The sequence below is a fragment of the Procambarus clarkii genome, chromosome 75, assembly GCF_040958095.1.
Source record: "Procambarus clarkii isolate CNS0578487 chromosome 75, FALCON_Pclarkii_2.0, whole genome shotgun sequence".
Taxonomy (NCBI): domain Eukaryota; kingdom Metazoa; phylum Arthropoda; class Malacostraca; order Decapoda; family Cambaridae; genus Procambarus; species Procambarus clarkii.
Genome location: NC_091224.1, coordinates 7,031,186 through 7,046,614, shown reverse-complemented (window position 1 = coordinate 7,046,614; position 15,429 = coordinate 7,031,186). Strand labels below are relative to the sequence as shown.

The 15,429-nt window shown below is 49.5% G+C and overlaps 1 protein-coding gene across 1 annotated transcript in view; it reads right to left on the bottom strand.

Moving 5' to 3' along the window:
* Nucleotides 1–15,404: 15,404 nt before the first annotated feature.
* LOC138356976 (retinitis pigmentosa 1-like 1 protein) overlaps nucleotides 15,405–15,429 on the bottom strand; it is a 501-nt gene continuing 476 nt past the window's right edge. Inside the window, exon 1 of the mRNA XM_069313507.1 lies at nucleotides 15,405–15,429. This exon is cut by the window's right edge and continues 476 nt beyond it. Coding sequence (XP_069169608.1) covers nucleotides 15,405–15,429 — 25 coding nt within the window.

Here is a 15,429-nt window from a genome sequence, read left to right as displayed (position 1 = left end):
GTGTTGAAGACACCTAGAGCTGAAGGCTTGAGTAATGTTGGCAGTATTCAGAAGTGGTTCAACGGAAACACCGCATAAAGCTTAACAGTAGTTTATTTACTAATTTAACCACTAATACAAAGGGTGCTTTATTTACTTTAGATTGGCGTCAGAAAGGCTATGGTTACATTAGCGAGACTCTTGACGTCAGGCTAAACGACTCAGATCCACTCGTGGCGAAACACCTAACTTAACGCAGTTGACAGCCAATCATTAACACGGCAACCTAACTGCCGGTATGCAAAGGGATCACAAGAGTTCCAACTGGATACTTGGGTAATGATGATATGCAATAAATCACAAAACACTGTCAATGGGACAGGCAATAACATGCAAAATAATAATGTCACACAATAACTAAATGTGTGGTGTATGTGAAGCGGAGTTGCGTGGTGACTGCCGGCCGGGTCGGACGTTCCTGAGGTCTCTCCGCCCTGGCTAGTGTTTACGTTGGGAGATCGCTTGTTTGCCCTGCTGGTGGTGGTTTGCCACTGACGGGGTGACATTTGCTTCGCCATGGGGACGTTTCGCCCTCCATTGCAGAGGACGCTGTCAGCTGGTCTGGCGTTTACGGTGCCGGTGGACCATCCATTGGTTGGTGTCGCCCTCGTGGACGTGCTGCATGTGCAGCTGTCTGACCTGGTGGGCATCCAGCTGCTTCAGGGCCACCGTGCTGTGGTAAAGTTCCGCCTCCAGGCTGCCTTTCAGGCGTTTCTCGAGCGGTGTGAGGGGCGTGTTTACCCTCTCCCTGATACTGCTGGCTCCGTTAAGGTGGTGAATCTTAGTGTCACCTTGACGTCTGTGACGGTGCATGGTGCCCCCTTCGAATTTCAGGACGACTTTTTAACCTCCTGTTTCGAACGGTTTGGGACAGTGTTGAGTGTTCGTTGGAACAAGGTCGTTGCCGGGCACTGTGTTGGTATGCTTGACGGCTCCCGCACCCTGACGATGTCACTGAAGGGTAGTGTACCGTCGTCGATGTCCGTGTTGGGATACACGCTCCGCTGCCAGTACCGGGGTCAACCGCGCACCTGTTATCGGTGTGGTCACGAGGGTCATCTGGCTGCTGCGTGTGACGTGGGTGCGACTGGTCGTGTGGATGTTCTTCGTGCGGAGGATTTTCCGCCCCTGTTGCGTTCGGGCGGTGTGGGTGCTGTGCCTGAGGCACCTGACTGCCTGTCTGCTGCTCCGCCTGTTGAGGAGAGCTCTCCGGCCTGTGCGACACGTCTAGTGCCAGCTGTGGCCCCTGGGGTTGTTCAGCCGGTGTGTGAGGGTGTCGGGCTGTCGCCTGAGCTGTGTGTAGTGAACGGTGTCCCGGTGGAGGTTCATGTTCCGCCCCCGCCTGTGGATGTGTTACCGACTCCCGGGGACGCGGGTTCTGCCGTTTTGGAGGGGGTGCTTCGGCGTGGTGAGGTGCCTGCCGTGCCTGAGTGTGTTGCCTCCTGTAGTTCTGCTCTTCCCGTTCCTTTGCAGAAGCGTGCGCGTCGGTGTTCTGAGGCTGTTTCCGTGGATGATGTAGACAGTGTGGGTGATGTGGCCTCTGTGGACTCTTCGGACGGTGCGGGTGTGGCCTGTGTGGATATGACGGTGGAGGCTGTGCCTGCGGCGGGGCCTGCTGGGCGTGGTGTGGTGGGGCCTGTCTCGAAGCGTTCGCGGCGGGCTCGGAGTGTCTCCCCCCTTCGTGGTGTGCCTTGGGAGGAGGTGGGGGAGTATGGTGCTCAGCTGGCGTCCCCCGCCGAGGATGATGGTGCTGTGCGGGGCTCCGACGTTGCTCCCTGTGCCCCCCCTCCTGCGTCTCCTGCTGTTGGGTCCCCGCAGTGGGGGGTTGTCCCTGATGGTTGGGACCTCGTCGTGAAGTTGCGTAAAGATGTGCGCCAGGGGGCCTCGGCTCCTGTGCCCTGTGGTGGGGTCGCTGCCGCGCCTGCAGTTCCCCCTCCTTCCTTGCCCCGGTCTGGGGGTTGCCTAGTCCCGTCTGCTGGGGTCGTGCCCGGTGAGGGTCCGGAGTTGGGCCCTTATCGGGATGCCCGGGTGCTTCCGATCCCGTGGTGCTCGTCAACCATCTGGGTGTCGTCAAAGAAGTTTGTTTATAGGGTGCCGGATAGGATGTCTCAGCCGAGGGTACAGCCTGATGGCCGGCTGCCCGCCGACCTGTGGGTGGTTTGGGAAGCGTACCGCTTGCGCTTTCCGTACCGTAAGTTACCGGAGAAATATTAGTTCCCGTCTTGCGCGCCCCGCTACGCCGTGCCTGGATCAGCTGCCACCGTGACCATGACGCCCCGCCCCCCGGTGCGGGGCGTCTCCCTCTGACGTTCGCCTCTGTTTTCGTCGCCACTCCTCTCTCTACGGCCCATCACGTCTACCGCTTTTGACTTTCTTCTCCTCTTTACCATCAACGCGTCTCCTTACATCTGTCCTGGTGCAGTCATCGGGAGGGTTACCCCTTCATGCAAACTGCACCTATTCTCAAGAAGAAGAAGTATGTGAAGCTCACATTCACAGACGAGTAAAATGCAGTGATACCACACAGATAAACACGCATACACTGTCGATTCACCTATACCTGTGACAGGTATGAAAGGTGAGAACTGTGGTTGATACTGAGATCAACACAGACACAATAAAACAATGACAAGATCTAGTACTTACAGACAGGGTACCTCTCCTTATTCACTCACTCACTCAGGCACATTTATGCAAGCACTCATAGGTGGCCTGATAGCTGGTTTCCTCGTTCTGAAGTGAGACGATTGACGACAGGGTTTCCCACAAACCGTACTTGAAATGGGGGTACTCGCAGGAGGGCGCGCTGTATGTATAACCGACACACGCACACACTCTGGCACTGGCGGTGAATAAGGGTGGTGACATCACGTGGTACAGTGAGGGCAGCGGCGGGCGCCTCCAGGCTACACGAGGTACTGAGGTACTAGCTACATGCTCTGGACCGAGTGACGGCTGGCTACTGCAGGTTATGTGGTACCATGCAGGTACACTTGTGGTAAAGTCACACACAGGTTACTTAGGCGGCGGCACTCCTTATTCACTCTAGGTCACTCACAGACGATCTCCACTTGTCACCAGGGGTTACCTGATACCAGTCTGTTTCGCTCTGGTGGTTTGTCACTTAGGCTTCTGAACAATATATTCACGAACGCGATTCCAGGCGAACTTTGATATATCGAAAAGACGCTGAGTGTAACTTGATGGTGAGGAATGGACGGTGTTCAGTCTATTGGCCAATAGACAGAACAGGACACGTTCACTGTGTAAGGGCTCCCTCACGAGAATGGTTTTGCCAGCGGCTCAGAGCATCTTGTGGGGCACACACAAGGGATTACAATTTGACCAATAGCATTGCAGCAAATGAGCAGGAACTAATCATATTGGTCGTACCCTGATCAGTAGCAGAGGTGACGTCATGAACACGTCACGACCACGTCACAGCTGTTATTCTCCATCGCGCCGGTTGAGGTTGACCTCAGGGTCAGACTGTCGCCTCGCAGGCGTCTCCTCTGCTCTCTCACGCTGGCACTGGCCAATGTACTCACTGACCCTTTGTGGCAGGTATGCTTAACTTCCCTGTATCTACTTCCTGCCTGGACATACAGCGACCAACGTATTATAAACGTATTCCTGCTTAAGTGGGTATTCTGGAGATACCCAACATGCCAGTTTACTACTCAGGGTTAACAGATATAGGGCAAAACGTTATGAAAAACGTTAATTGAAAGTTTCTTCTTCTAACCTTACCGAAAAAGCCGGACGATTCAAACAAAAAAACAGACCGGACATGGAAAGGTTTTTCCCCACAGTGTATATTGTGGTTAGCGCTACTTTGTATAATGTTGGTAGCACCACAGTGTATAATGTTGGTAGCACCAGAGTGTATAATGTTGGTAGCACCACAGTGTATAATGTTGGTAGCACCACAGTGTATAATATTGGTAGCACCACAGTGTATAATGTTGGTAGCACCACAGTGTATAATAGTGGTAGCACCACAGTGTATAATTGGTAGCACCACAGTGTATAATGTTGGTAGCACCACAGTGTATAATATTGGTAGCACCACAGTGTATAATATTGGTAGCACCACAGTGTATAATATTGGTAGCACCACAGTGTATAACATTGTTAGCACCACAGTGTATGATGCATATTGCAAATTTTACAAAATTCCTTGAGAAACTAGTGCTCAACATTCATACATTCGTGTAACATTCATTCAGACTTGGAACTTGTAACCACCAGGTACTTCGTTCCTGATGGTTCCTGGTGGTTCCTGATGGTTCCTGATGGTTCCTGGTGGTTCCTGATGGTTCCTGGTGGTTCCTGATGGTTCCTGATGGTTCCTGATGGTTCCTGGTGGTTCCTGATGGTTCCTGGTGGTTCCTGGTGGTTCCTGATGGTTCCTGATGGTTCCTGATGGACCTTGGTTCCATCTCGTCTCAAGCAGAACACGTCACTCGACTCATTGAATTACAATCGTTCAGAAGAACCTTGTTATTCTTCACGACTCGGTGAACGTTATGAGAGATACTGTCATTAATGGGAACGTTAAATGAACACATTCTTATTAGAATTTTCAAAGACACCTTCCCCGTCTCTCCCCAGTACACACCTTCCCCGTCTCTCCCAAGTACACACCTTCCCCGTCTCTCCCCCAGTACACACCTTCCCCGTCTCTCCCCCAGTACACACCTTCCCCGTCTCTTCCCCCAGTACACACCTTCCCCGCCTCTCCCCCAGTACACACCTTCCCCGTCTCTCCCCAGTACACACCTTCCCCGTCTCTCCCCCAGTACACACCTTCCCCGTCTCTCCCCCAGTACACACCTTCCCCGTCTCTCCCCAGTACACACCTTCCCCGTCTCTCCCCCAGTACACACCTTCCCCGTCTCTCCCCAGTACACACCTTCCCCGTCTCTCCCCAAGTACACACCTTCCCCGTCTCTCCCCCAGTACACACCTTCCCCGTCTCTCCCCAGTACACACCTTCCCCGTCTCTCCCCAAGTACACACCTTCCTCGTCTCTCCCCCAGTACACACCTTCCCCGTCTCTCCCCAGTACACACCTTCCCCGTCTCTCCCCAGTACACACCTTCCCCGTCTCTCCCCAGTACACACCTTCCCCGTCTCTCCCCAGTACACACCTTCCCCGTCTCTCCCCAGTACACACCTTCCCCGTCTCTCCCCAGTACACACCTTGCCCGTCTCTCCCCAGTACACACCTTGCCCGTCTCTCCCCAGTACACACCTTCCCCGTCTCTCCCCAGTACACACCTTCCCCGTCTCTCCCCAGTACACACCTTCCCCGTCTCTCCCCAGTACACACCTTCCCCGTCTCTCCCCAGTACACACCTTCCCCGTCTCTCCCCAGTACACACCTTCCCCGTCTCTCCCCAGTACACACCTTCCCCGTCTCTCCCCAGTACACACCTTCCCCGTCTCTCCCCAGTACACACCTTCCCCGTCTCTCCCCAGTACACACCTTCCCCGTCTCTCCCCAGTACACACCTTCCCCGTCTCTCCCCAGTACACACCTTCCCCGTCTCTCCCCAGTACACACCTTCCCCGTCTCTCCCCAGTACACACCTCCCCCGTCTCTCCCCAGTACACACCTCCCCCGTCTCTCCCCAGTACACACCTCCCCCGTCTCTCCCCAGTACACACCTCCCCCGTCTCTCCCCAGTACACACCTCCCCCGTCTCTCCCCAGTACACACCTCCCCCGTCTCTCCCCAGTACACACCTCCCCCGTCTCTCCCCAGTACACACCTCCCCTGTCTCTCCCCAGTACACACCTCCCCTGTCTCTCCCCAGTACACACCTCCCCTGTCTCTCCCCAGTACACACCTCCCCTGTCTCTCCCCAGTACACACCTCCCCTGTCTCTCCCCAGTACACACCTTCCCCGTCTCTCCCCAGTACACACCTCCCCCGTCTCTCCCCAGTACACACCTCCCCCGTCTCTCCCCAGTACACACCTCCCCCGTCTCTCCCCAGTACACACCTTCCCCGTCTCTCCCCAGTACACACCTTCCCCGTCTCTCCCCAGTACACACCTTCCCCGTCTCTCCCCAGTACACACCTCCCCCGTCTCTCCCCAGTACACACCTCCCCCGTCTCTCCCCAGTACACACCTCCCCCGTCTCTCCCCAGTGCACACCTCCCCCGTCTCTCCCCAGTGCACACCTCCCCCGTCTCTCCCCAGTGCACACCTTCCCCGTCTCTCCCCAGTACACACCTTCCCCGTCTCTCCCCAGTACACACCTTCCCCGTCTCTCCCCAGTACACACCTTCCCCGTCTCTCCCCAGTACACACCTCCCCCGTCTCTCCCCAGTACAACCTCCCCCGTCTCTCCCCAGTACACACCTCCCCCGTCTCTCCCCAGTACACACCTCCCCCGTCTCTCCCCAGTACACACCTCCCCAGTCTCTCCCCAGTACACACCTCCCCCGTCTCTCCCCAGTACACACCTCCCCCGTCTCTCCCCAGTACACACCCCCCCGTCTCTCCCCAGTACACACCTCCCCTGTCTCTCCCCAGTACACACCTCCCCTGTCTCTCCCCAGTACACACCTCCCCTGTCTCTCCCCAGTACACACCTCCCCTGTCTCTCCCCAGTACACACCTCCCCTGTCTCTCCCCAGTACACACCTCCCCTGTCTCTCCCCAGTACACACCTTCCCCGTCTCTCCCCAGTACACACCTCCCCCGTCTCTCCCCAGTACACACCTCCCCCGTCTCTCCCCAGTACACACCTCCCCCGTCTCTCCCCAGTACACACCTCCCCCGTCTCTCCCCAGTACACACCTTCCCCCGTCTCTCCCCAGTACACACCTTCCCCGTCTCTCCCCAGTACACACCTTCCCCGTCTCTCCCCAGTACACACCTCCCCCGTCTCTCCCCAGTACACACCTCCCCCGTCTCTCCCCAGTACACACCTCCCCCGTCTCTCCCCAGTGCACACCTCCCCCGTCTCTCCCCAGTGCACACCTCCCCCGTCTCTCCCCAGTGCACACCTTCCCCGTCTCTCCCCAGTGCACACCTTCCCCGTCTCTCCCCAGTACACACCTTCCCCGTCTCTCCCCAGTACACACCTTCCCCGTCTCTCCCCAGTACACACCTTCCCCGTCTCTCCCCAGTACACACCTTCCCCGTCTCTCCCCAGTACACACCTTCCCCGTCTCTCCCCAGTACACACCTTCCCCGTCTCTCCCCAGTACACACCTCCCCCGTCTCTCCCCAGTACACACCTCCCCGTCTCTCCCCAGTACACACCTCCCCCGTCTCTCCCCAGTACACACCTCCCCCGTCTCTCCCCAGTACACACCTCCCCCGTCTCTCCCCAGTACACACCTCCCCCGTCTCTCCCCAGTACACACCTCCCCCGTCTCTCCCCAGTACACACCTCCCCCGTCTCTCCCCAGTACACACCTCCCCTGTCTCTCCCCAGTACTCACCTTCCCCTGTCTCTCCCCAGTACACACCTTCCCCTGTCTCTCCCCAGTACACACCTTGCCCGTCTCTCCCCAGTACACACCTCCCCTGTCTCTCCCCAGTACACACCTTCCCCTTTCTCCCAGTACACACCTCCCCTGTCTCTCCCCAGTACACACCTCCCTGTCTCTCCGCAGTACACACCTTGCCCGTCTCTCCTCAGTACACACCTTCCCCTTCTCTCCCCAGTACACACCTCCCCTGTCTCTCCCCAGTACACACCTCCCCTGTCTCTCCCCAGTACACACCTCCCCTGTCTCTCCCAGGACATATTCCTTTCTGTACACCCCCACATCTCCATTTCTACAGCCCTCTCCACCCACTCCACAATCCCTCCTCCATCTCTCCTCTACACCATCATCCCCCTCACACCTCTATACCCTCCCTCTCTTTCCCACCCATCTCCTTTTCCATCGTCAGTCGCCGTCTCCCTCTTTAGTCATCCCTCTCCTCTCCTCTCCCTCTCCATCTTCAGTCACCATCTCCCTCACTAAAAAAAAAAAAAGAGAACTGCAGAGTTTACTCATGGGAGTCAACTCATTACTGGTTGGTTGTAGACTCCTGAGTGGTCTCTTGCGTTCTTGAAGAAATTGTTCGTCTTCAACTGAATGTGAAAAGGGTCTGATATTGAAGTTCTTCAGCCACCCTCTGCTTTCTGTTTTCTTGCCTTTATGTCTCAGTTATTGGTCTGCATGACCGATGTTCATGATGCTAGAGGGGGATAAGAGCCTCCATTGTGTTCCTTGTCGCTCTAGGTGTTCCACCAGTGTGGTGAGGCAGCCTCCCACTGTTGAGACCTTCATTATTGGCCTATTGGTCAACCCATCCTCAGAATTGACAGTACCATTTAATACTAAGTGTAATAGTGCATTTCCTGCCTGTCATACGTAGTACATAATTGCTCTTATGGGGATGTTACTTTTACCTCCCCATTTATTCTCCTCGTTTTCTGATAAGACACTCAGAGTTTTAGAATGAAATTTTCAAGTTCAAATTGTTATACTCAAGTTTTAAATATCAGGAATTTCTTTTTCAGTTTTATTAAACAATAGAGATTTTATACAAAATTGGAAAATATCCTCAGTTACTTTACAATTTATTGAAACATTTTACTTTTGTTTTATTAGTTTTATAAAACTGTAATATCAAAATAGCTATAGGTTAAGTACTAATTGTAATTATGAAGCAATAAAATGATTATCTTCAAACAATAAGACGGTTAGGTGGGGTTGTGGTTTTCTGTTCAGCTTCTCGGGTAAACTCAAATATTCACAATATATTTGACAGTACGATTTAATACTAAGTGAAAATAAGTACTATTACTGACTTCTATGAGTAGTACATAATTGCACTTATTTCTGCTGTTACATTTACCTCCCATTTTTGGAGGACGGGCTGCAATTGGTACATGCGGTGCAGAGCTTATTTATATCTATGCAAAACTATTAATATAAATTTATATTATATATATATATATATATATATATAATATATATATATAATATATATATAATATATATATAATATATATAATATATATATATATATATATATATAATATACATATATATATATATATATATATATATATATATATATATATATATATATATATATATATATATATATATTATAATGTATGTCTGTGTCTAAAGTAGATGTATGTGTAACCTTCGTGTGAAACACTCCAGCTATTCCTGGTCTGGGCTATTGTTGGTTGTAATTGAAGCGTGGAGTTAACCTATCGTGAGAATTATTGTAATAATTTGTGTTGTGTCTTAATGAGTCAGGTTCTGTCCCAGTGACTCATGAAGGTGGGCCCCACATGCCCTGCTTCACTAAGACTATGGGTGTGAAATGTTCTGCTCAAAGTCCATAGACTTATAAATACTCTTAAATATTAGTGAATTCAGATATTGATTTTCAAAATTGATATCCACACGACAGATTTGCGTTCTGGGCAGAACGTGTTGGACTACAGTGACGGACATTGTGTGTGTGAAAGATGGTTAGTGATGGTTACTTCTGATGAGCACTAACACCTGACTGTGGGACCATTATTATGTTCAGTGCTTATTGTTCCTTGGAGGCTCAACGTGCAGGTCATTACGCGGGAAAAATCAATCAGAAAGTCGTGACCAGCAATACAATCATTTGCCAGACTAATTAGCCGTAAATCAATCAAGAAACTTTTTACTATTTGTAAATTACATTGACAACCCATGAGTGTGCTGTCAAGCGAGTTAAAAATTAATATTTACTTCGAGCCGAGTCACTAGATATATTGAAAACAGCTGATATAAATGAAATAATAACGAGACAGAGAGATTTAAACACAAATAAATAAGAGTGTAAACCTTATGAGAAGCGCGAGGCTGGCAGAACGGTGCTGTTAGGCTACTGTGGAGTACCGGTGGAGGCGCCCTCACCGCAGGCACTCGTCAGCAACTGTGGTGTAAGTGCTTACTTGGTAGTAGCGGTGTTCAGAGCAGGAATAGCTTGGCTGGGTATCTGAGGCACTTTACAGAGCTCTCAGGGGAGCCAGGGATTGATTCCCTTGCCAGCAGTCCAGTAGGGAACGAGGTACTTGGATGACCGAACTACTCGCCACACAGCAGGAGGAGCTGAGTGAGTGAGGCGTCAAGCAGCACTCTATACAGAACCACTGCTGGCTGTGGGGACCCTTCTGGGGCTGTCAGGAAGGGGCGGGCAGGGTGGTAGGGAGTCCTTCCTGGTCGTTTTTACCACAACAAAAATATGCACAGTCCAGGAGACCCGCAACACACTGTGTCAGTAGCGACGTTATATGTTGTGGTGATGTTGTTATTATAGACCTTGTGGCTACAGACATTATGAACTGTAGTGCTACAGTTATTATACACTGTGGTGCCACAGACGTTATACACTGTGGTGCCACAGACGTTATACACTGTGGTGCGACAGACGTTATACACTGTGGTGCCACAGACGTTATACACTGTGGTGCCACAGACGTTATACACTGTGGTGCCACAGACGTTATACACTGTGGTGCCACAGACGTTATACACTGTGGGGCCACAGACGTTGTACACTGTGGTGCCACAGACGTTATACACTGTGGTGCCACAGACGTTATACACTGTGGTGCCACAGACGTTATACACTGTGGTGCCACAGACGTTATACACTGTGGTGCCACAGACGTTATACACTGTGGTGCCACAGACGTTATACACTGTGGTGCCACAGACGTTATACACTGTGGTGCCACAGACGTTATACACTGTGGTGCCACAGACGTTATACCACTGTGGTGCCACAGACGTTATACACTGTGGTGCCACAGGACGTTATACACTGTGGTGCCACAGACGTTGTACACTGTGGTGCCACAGACGTTATACACTGTGGTGCCACAGACGTTTGTACACTGTGGTGCCACAGACGTTGTACACTGTGGTGCCACAGGACGTTATACACTGTGGTGCCACAGACGTTGTACACTTGTGGTGCCACAGACGTTGTACACTGTGGTGCCACAGACGTTATACACTGTGGTGCCACAGACGTTATACACTGTGGTGCCACAGACGTTGTACACTGTGGTGCCACAGACGTTATTACACCTGTGGTGCCACAGACGTTGTACACTGTGGTGCCACAGACGTTGTACACTGTGGTGCCACAGACGTTGTACACTGTGGTGCCACAGACGTTGTACACTGTGGTGCCACAGACGTTATACACTGTGGTGCCACAGACGTTATACACTGTGGTGCCACAGACGTTATACACTGTGGTGCCACAGACGTTACACACTGTGGTGCCACAGACGTTATACACTGTGGTGCCACAGACGTTATACACTATGATGCATCATAACACAAGAGCAACAACCACAGCTTATATAGATGCGAACACCATAAAGCACACACACAAGTGAGAGTGAACACCGCACAAGAGCGCAACACCCCGCTGCAACACGCCGCACTATGGTGTTAATGTTGCTACACTCAACACTATGATCACCTCTACCAGAGTGCTCACAGCTTCCTGTAAACAATACACACAACACTGATGCAAAAAGTCAAAGCAAACAAAAATAATATAAAAAGGCATTGTTTGAGTTAGCAAAATAGTAAATGTCAAATATATATACTGTTGATGAAAAGTCTCAATAACGTGGCTGAAAAATGTTGACCAAACCAAACACTGAAATTAGAGAGACGACGACGTTTCGGTCCGTCCTGGACCATTATCAAGTCGATTGTGATGAGACGAGGGAGGCGCGGGGCATTAAGTAGGCAAGAGAGAGGTGAGGAGATGGAAATCTTAGAGGAAGATAAGAGCAAGGAAAAAGGTACGGAAGGTAAGGTGTAATATAGGGTGTAATAATAGGAATAAGAAAGGGATCGTATGAGAAAATAAGAGAAAGAGAAAGAGAAAAATAAGAGAGAAAAAAGGAAGGGAAGGCTTATGTTAGGTCACGTTTATAAGAAAGTTTAGAACATTTAAGTATGTACTGTGAAAGGGAAGAGTCAACAGCAACAAAGCCAGGACTAAGGTTCATGTTGGGTGAGTTGTGTATCAGAGCCTATATGATAAGACGGCGTCTGAGAAGAGTAGAGGCAGGAAAGATTATTGTAGAGAAAGACCAATCAATAGGATGATTAGAGTTCCTAACATGACAGAAGAGAACATTATTTGCAGACTTAACGCTTGTTTTGTGTTCCTGAAGTTTGTCATTAATTATACGGCCAGTTTTCTCCAGGTATTGGAGAGGACAAGACGAATAGGAAATAGAGTAGACACCAGCAGGGGAGGAGAAGTGTGAACCAGATTACTACGAAAAGTATTAGTTTGTCGAAAGGCGAACTTTATGTCAATATGACATAACTGAGGGCCATTTATGCGTAGCGAGCGAAGGAAGAGAGACGAGGACACTTTTCTTAACAGTAGGAGGAGAAGGAGAGTAGGAAAAGAAGTAATGTACATGCCACTAGCATGGGTCTGTGGTAGACAGAGAAAGAGAACCTTGACATAGAACTGTGAATGAGAACGTCAAGAAAAGGAAGGAGGACATTAGATTCCCACTCAACTTTGAAATTGATGGAAGGAGCTAAACTGTTAAGAGAGAAGAGGAAAGGCTGGAAAAGACTAAGGTTATGAGGCCATAAAGCAAAATGTCATCATCACAGTGAAGCCAGAGAGAGGGACGAGTATCAATAGTGGGAAGAAGAACGTTTCGAAGTATTCCATGAAGCGATTGGCAAGAACAGGAAAAAAGAGAGAACCCATAGCGACACCAAAAGTGTGAGAGAAGTATTTACCGTTGAAAGAGGAGGAGTTAAGAGTTATCACAGAGTCTGATGAGTTCGAGGAAAACGTCAGTCGGGAACGGGAGCAGAAGAAGACCCTCAGTCGCCTTCTGTCTAAGGAAAGAGAACGTAATCAAGAGGAACATTAGTGAACAGAGAGTCGACAACAAGACTAAGCATCTTACAGGAGGGCTGCAGGTGCAGTCTTTCTTTGAAATCCTGAGAGTGACGAAGATGGGTAGTGAGAAAAAGGGCCAAGGTAAGGCGTCAGAGTTTTAGCTAGCCAGGAGGCAAGAGGATAGCCGACAGAGCCCCTTGAAGAAATTAATAGGACGAAGAGCAATAAAAGGTTTATGAGTCTTAGGTAGACCATTGAAATAAGGAAGAGAAGGGCAGATGACTCCGAAACGTTTAATAAGTTCGAAGTCAGGAGGACAAAGACTGGAGAGTTGTCTTAGTTTGTGGTTGAAGGAAGTTTAAGACGATCCAAAGGGTTAGAAGTCAGAGGGGTATATGTGCGGGAGTCAGAGAACAAGACATCAGCTTTCTGAAGGTAGTCCACACGGTCAACGACAACCACCGAATTGCCTGTCGAAAAGAAGGATAAGAATAGAATTGTTAGATTTCAGGGAGGCAGATTGTGGTTGTGGTTGTGGTCCACCTTCCTCGTCGCAAGCTGGAAGCGACGAGGAAGGTGGTAATATTTTTAGAAAACAAGCTGTCAAGAACGGGGATAAGGGCCCCTCTGAAGGCAGAGAGGTCCGAAAGAGCACTGGAGTTTACACCTGAGAAACTTATCAAAGGAACTAAGGTGGTCAGTGCCACAGCACGGGCCAGGGGGAAGTTGTAAAAGTGAGACCAATTCCGAGAAGTTCCTGCTGGTGCTTAGAGAGAGGAGAAGATGAAAGGTTGGTAACACAGTCAGAGAGAGAGAGTATTTAGCCCAAGGACTGTTGGAAATCCGACGCTGAAGTTTGTTATGTAGTGTGGAGGAGTGGTGGGAAGATTAGAGGTGAGCGGTGCCAAATGCGATGGGAAAAAGGTTATTGGAAGAGAAGAAGACAGAAAGCGTTAATGTTGCCGTACTGTTAGAAAAGCATCGTCAACTTACAAGGAGGTGGAGTGAATAAGTTTTGAAGAAGGCGGGCATGTTCAGGAAAAGGAGATTCCGAAGTGTTAAATTTGGAGAAAGTGAGATAAGGAAAGAGGGAAAACTTGCTCCGCATGAGAGTCTTTAAGAAAACGGAGTTGGTTCTTTCGACGTTTGGCGGTAAGAAGGGAAGACTCGAAGGCTCTAAAAATCTGTTAAATTAGAGGAAGGAAGAGAATCGAAGAAATTAAACAGAGACGCTTACGTGTGGCATCCATATACAGATGATGAGTCACAATAACGTGGCTGAAAATTGTTGACCAAACCACACACTAAATATTGAAGAGACGACGACGTTTCGGTCCGTCCTGGACAATTATCAAATCGATTGTCATGAGACGAGGGAGGCACGGGCATTAAGTAAGGCCCAAGACGGTCCGAAACGTCGTCGTCTCTTCAATTTCTAGTGTGTGGTTTTATCAACATAGAGACTGTTCTTAAAAGATTCTCCCATTTTGCACCCGCAAGATAACGCAAAATTTTATGGGTTTATAAACGTTAATCTTATTTGAATAACTGTTCACTTGAGACAGTTAAGCAAGTCCCAGCTGTGTCTGGGTGCAAGTGACAGGATGAACAACCCAGAGGGTTTTCTTCCTATGGGGAGTGTTGTACATGATGCTATGGCGTTGTGTCCACTCACAGGATGAGTGGACACAATAAACTCGCCTCTCTGGCCAAAACTTAAATTAAATTAAAGACACAACCTTTGTTGCAAAAGAGACTCCATTACAACAAATAAAAGAAGTCAGTGCTTTCAAAAAGACCGAATAATACAAAGATACGACTCTTCATTGATACAAACTCAGCACTGACATGCAAACAAAAGGTTCTGCATTTATGTAACCAAAAGAAGACGCATTGGTGTAAAGAAAAGGCACAGCATTGCAACAAATAAAAAAGACATTCAGTTGCTACAAACAAAAGACTCAGAATAAACAAAATACAAAGCAATGTTATAAACAAGAAACACCGCAGTGCTTCAAACGTAAGACTCACCATTACCATAGTTAAAAGGCACAGCATTGTTACAACAAAAATATAGTGAAGCACATTATATTCAACCCGTCCTCGACTCAAGAACATTCCATCCAGCTGTCCACTCCAAAGACTCATTCATCAATTTTAACATTCAGTTCATTCAAAACTGAACTTTTCTCCATTATAAATTAATATTATTATTATATTAGCATATATAGAAATGGGTTAGGTGAGGTGTTTAGGTTCTGTTGGCGATTATTTGTATTTGTAGTACGTGCGTGAAGCATTTAGAACGTTGTGGTTCGAACAAAATTCTTCAGTGAAGCACTTCTTCCGAAAATGTTCGAACGTCAACAGTTGTGAGTCGTGTGTTAATCGTTTTTCATTCACAAACAGCGGGTTTGGCGGGTGCATGGAATGGACTAAGGGTGTTTATGAGGACGGGCTGATATTGTCA